Below are 3,856 nucleotides of genomic sequence, written 5' to 3'. Positions count from 1 at the left end.
AGGGCCGGCCCGGTGGCGCACTCGGTAGAGTGCGGCGCTTGGGAGCGTGGTGGCGCTCGCGCCGAGGGTTCGGATCCCATATAGAGACCGGTCCACTCACTGGCTGAGCACGGTGCGGGCGTGACACCAAGGGTTGCGATCCCGTTACCAGTCGCGGTACGGGCGCGACACCGAGGGTTGCGATCCCGTTACCGGTCACGAAAAAAAGACAAAAAGGAAAAAAAAAAAGTAAGTAAATAAAAATAAATACAGAAATGAATACGGAACTGGGCACAGCTGTGTGCCAATAAAACTTTATTTGCAAAAGCCAGGTGTCTGGTTGGCTTGGCCCAAAGTGTGTCATGTGAGCGTCAGCCTGAGCGGAGGCCTCAGCACTCATCCCACTCCAACCAGGGACCAGGCCTGTTTGTTCCGTTCACCGATTCACCAAACATGCCCAGCAGCATCTACACGTGCACTTTCCTCCTGCAGGCAGACCTCGTGGCTCAAAAGCTCAGGCCGTTTTTATGACTTTTAATGCTCAGGATTAAAAACTCTTCCAGAAAGAGGTGCATGTCCAAAACCCAGTTGTTTTAGGGCCAGCCCGTGGCTCACTTGAGAGAGCGTGGTGCTGACACCAAGTCAGGGGTTAAGATCCCCTTACCTGTCATCTTTTAAAAACAAACAAAAAAACCAGCTGTTTATAACATGACGCAATTTCACTTTTTAGATTAATTCTGAAAACAGATCGAGAGACCACAATGAATCGTCTGTACACTCCGCCTGCCCTTTCTTCTGGCTGGAGCTGTCATGCAAAAGTTTCTACTGTTTGCATGGAGAGAAATCTGCTGGGAGCTTAGCTGAAAAGGAATCCTAAACTGACGTATCTTAATCATCTGGATATCAACCCATACCATCTGAACATCCAGACCGTACTCAAACCTTTAGTTGGTTTGAAGGTCAGTCTGGATCACGGGACAGCCTAGAGGAGGATTTCTATGTACTTAAGAGGCTGCCAGCTACAATGTCCCTTATCCTGAGTCCAAGGCCTGTCTTGGCCTTCCCTGGTCTCCTTGCTTTGCAGCAGGTGGTCTCCAGACCTGGAGTCCACCGCCTTCCCAGGGTGTGTGGTTCATGTGGAGGAGCTTTAGAACCCCAGGTCAAGCGCACGTAGCGGCCTTTCTGCCTGTCCACACACCGCCCCATCCCACAGGTTGCTCCTTTCTTCTGGGTTTGTAGGAGCTCTCTGTATGAGTCAGGAAGGTCACACCCATCTCAGCGCTGTGGGGCTGCAGGTGCTTCTGCCCGGACTGAGCGCGAGTGCTGAACCTGCTGCTGCTGCTGTAAACACGTGCCTTCTCCCTGCCATTTCTATCCTGAATCAAGGGACAACATGAACAAATTATGTCGAAGTTCACACATTACAGAGAAAAAGAGCCCACAGGTGACCAGTCACCATTCATCCCCTCCTGCCTCACTACCCCAGCCTGTTCCAGCAGACGCTGGTGGCATCGAGGCCAGTGTGCCCCTGCTTCCCCATCTCACTGGTGGTGACTCCAACCTGCCACTTGCTTCGGCTGTACCTGGGCATCCTATTGACTTCTTCCCACACATTACCAGGGAGCCCAGAGCCCTACTACTGCCTGGACAGTCCCCCCACCTCCCCGTCAGGAGGCTCAACCATCCTGTCCTGCCTCTTCTTTCAAGCATCCCATTGGGGGCTGGCCGGTTAGTACAGATGGTTACACACAGCCTTGTAACACCACGGCCGAGGGTTCGGTTTCCTGTCCTGCCTGCCTCCGAATAAACCCACAAAAACCATCTGATCAGGGACACACAGGGAGCACAGCGGGAACCCCTCAGGAGCACTCCCGATAGGGGTGGTGCGTGACCTCACACTGGACAACCTGGTCTGTTGTGAGCAATGCAAGGCCCAGGGCAGGCTTCACCCAAGGCTGGGGGCACTGGGTTGGCTGTAGGTTTGTGGAGCTGCCCAGGAGCACAGGGATTCCAAAAGGACAGACTCTCGCTATGCAGTCTGAGGGCTGGGCAGGTGGGTTCCTGTTGTCCCCGTGAGGGCAAGCCCCAGCATGGGAGGGGAATGCAGAAGCTGTGGCAATCAGCCAGGTGCTGTGCACATCATGAAAGATGTCGGGCATCCTGATGTGTGATAGGGCTCAGGTTAGGCTGAGGCACGTCTAGAGGCACAAGGCTCCCAACCCACCCACTACTCAGCCCTATCCTGGGGACAGGAAGTGGCCAAGGTTGGCCAGGGCTGAGTCGGACCGTCAGGCCCTAACACAGGAAACCCAGAATTCACAAGCAGTCCTGAGTGTCGGACCGGAGCCTCCCACACTGTGACCTGACCCAAGCCCCTTCTAGGGGAGGCTGATGGGATACCCCTCCCAAAGCCCCAGACGTCAGGAAGGACAAGTTGCACTCGGGACTGGAGCTGGAGACGCGTGTGCCTTTATTGGCCAAGCAGGCTACTTGAGGGGGATGAAGCGGGAGGAGTGTGTGGCCCCGATGCCCGGCCGGCCGTGCTTCACGGGCTTGTAGGTGATGGAGAACTCGCCCAGGTAGTGACCGATCATCTCGGGCTGCAGGAGAACAAGAGCAGAGCTGAACTTTAGATGACCGCGGGTGGACAGGCAACCCCATCCGCCCGGAGCCCAGCACAGCCCACGCGCACCTTGATCTCCACCTGGTTGAAGGTTTTGCCGTTGTAGACGCCCACCATGCTGCCCACCATCTCGGGCAGGATGATCATGTCCCGCAGGTGAGTCTTCACCACCTCCGGCTTCTCCATGGGCGGCGCCTCCTTCTTGGCCTTGCGCAGGCGCTTCAGCAGCGAGTGCTGCTTGCGCCGAAGGCCGCGGTTCAGGCGCCGCCGCTGCCGGGCGCTGTACAGCTGCATCAGCTGCTCGCTGCGGGCGGAGGAGGCGGGGTGGCGCGGGTGGCCCGAGCCTCCCCAGGGACACAGAGACACTGGACCCTGCACCATTCACCCCCGGGACATCTCTGCTCGCTATGAAGCATCAAAAGCAACACACAGGCCTGGGCCAGGGTGACGCTGTCTGAGATTTGGGGCGCAACGCTCAAATTCAAGAACCACCCCCTGGCCATTTAGAATTGAGAAAACCGAGACTCAGGAAGGACAAGTAGCTCCAATAAGGTGGCTCAAAGGCTAGGATTTCATGGAGAAGGTGCTTTGCCAGCAACAATCACACAGCTCGGGCCAAAGGCCTCTAAAAAGTCCAGGAAGGGGCCAACCGGAGAAGCCCCAGCCACTTAGAAGCATGTTGTCAGCCCCAGGAAGCTGGTTCTTCCCTGCCAGGCACCTCTGCAAGTGCCAGGGGGTCCCCGGCTGCCAGCAGGCTCCCTCCCACTTGGGAGGCCAGGACCTCACACCCCCTTTCCCTGGGGCAGGTTTTAAAAACACAGGTCAGACCACCAGCAGCCTGCTGCTGCCCGTTCTTATAAGACACGTGGGGCTCTGCATGGCACTTACATCTTCAAAGACCTGAAAAGGTGCCGAAAGCAGACAGGTCGAGATTAAATAAAAAGCGCAGCGTCTCTAAACGGTCCTATGGGCACACAGCCACACCCACCTACAGCAGCAGAGACTGGCCCGAAAGGCCGAGAACAGCGACCATGGGGCCCTTGATACAGAGGTCCCCAGCCCGACGCCCCCGCCCGGGCTGCTCCTTACTAGGACATGTCGAGCAGCTGGTCGAGGTCCACGCCGCGGTAGGTGAACTTGCGGAACGTCCGCTTCTTCTTCTGTTCCACTTCCGCCTGCGCGGGCGCGGGATGGGGGTAAACCGGCGCCCGGGACCCATCTCCCGCGGCTACGGGAGCCCGCACAGAAGCGCGG

General features: G+C 57.2%; 1 protein-coding gene across 1 annotated transcript in view; it reads right to left on the bottom strand.

The window, feature by feature from the left end:
• Nucleotides 1-2,426: 2,426 nt before the first annotated feature.
• Nucleotides 2,427-3,856, bottom strand: part of RPS15 (ribosomal protein S15) — a 2,557-nt gene continuing 1,127 nt past the window's right edge. The window contains exons 2-4 of the mRNA XM_008593350.1: nt 3,692-3,777; nt 2,672-2,906; nt 2,427-2,579 (exon numbers count right to left, since the gene is read on the bottom strand). Of these exons, the coding sequence (XP_008591572.1) occupies nt 2,466-2,579; nt 2,672-2,906; nt 3,692-3,777 (435 nt within the window). The 3' untranslated portion in view covers nt 2,427-2,465. The remainder of the gene's footprint in view (nt 2,580-2,671; nt 2,907-3,691; nt 3,778-3,856) is intronic.

The sequence above is a fragment of the Galeopterus variegatus genome, unplaced genomic scaffold, assembly GCF_000696425.1.
Source record: "Galeopterus variegatus unplaced genomic scaffold, G_variegatus-3.0.2 Scaffold9028, whole genome shotgun sequence".
NCBI classification, from domain to species: Eukaryota; Metazoa; Chordata; class Mammalia; order Dermoptera; family Cynocephalidae; genus Galeopterus; species Galeopterus variegatus.
Note: the sequence above shows the minus strand (reverse complement) of the source record. Positions and strands in the feature narration are given on the sequence as shown.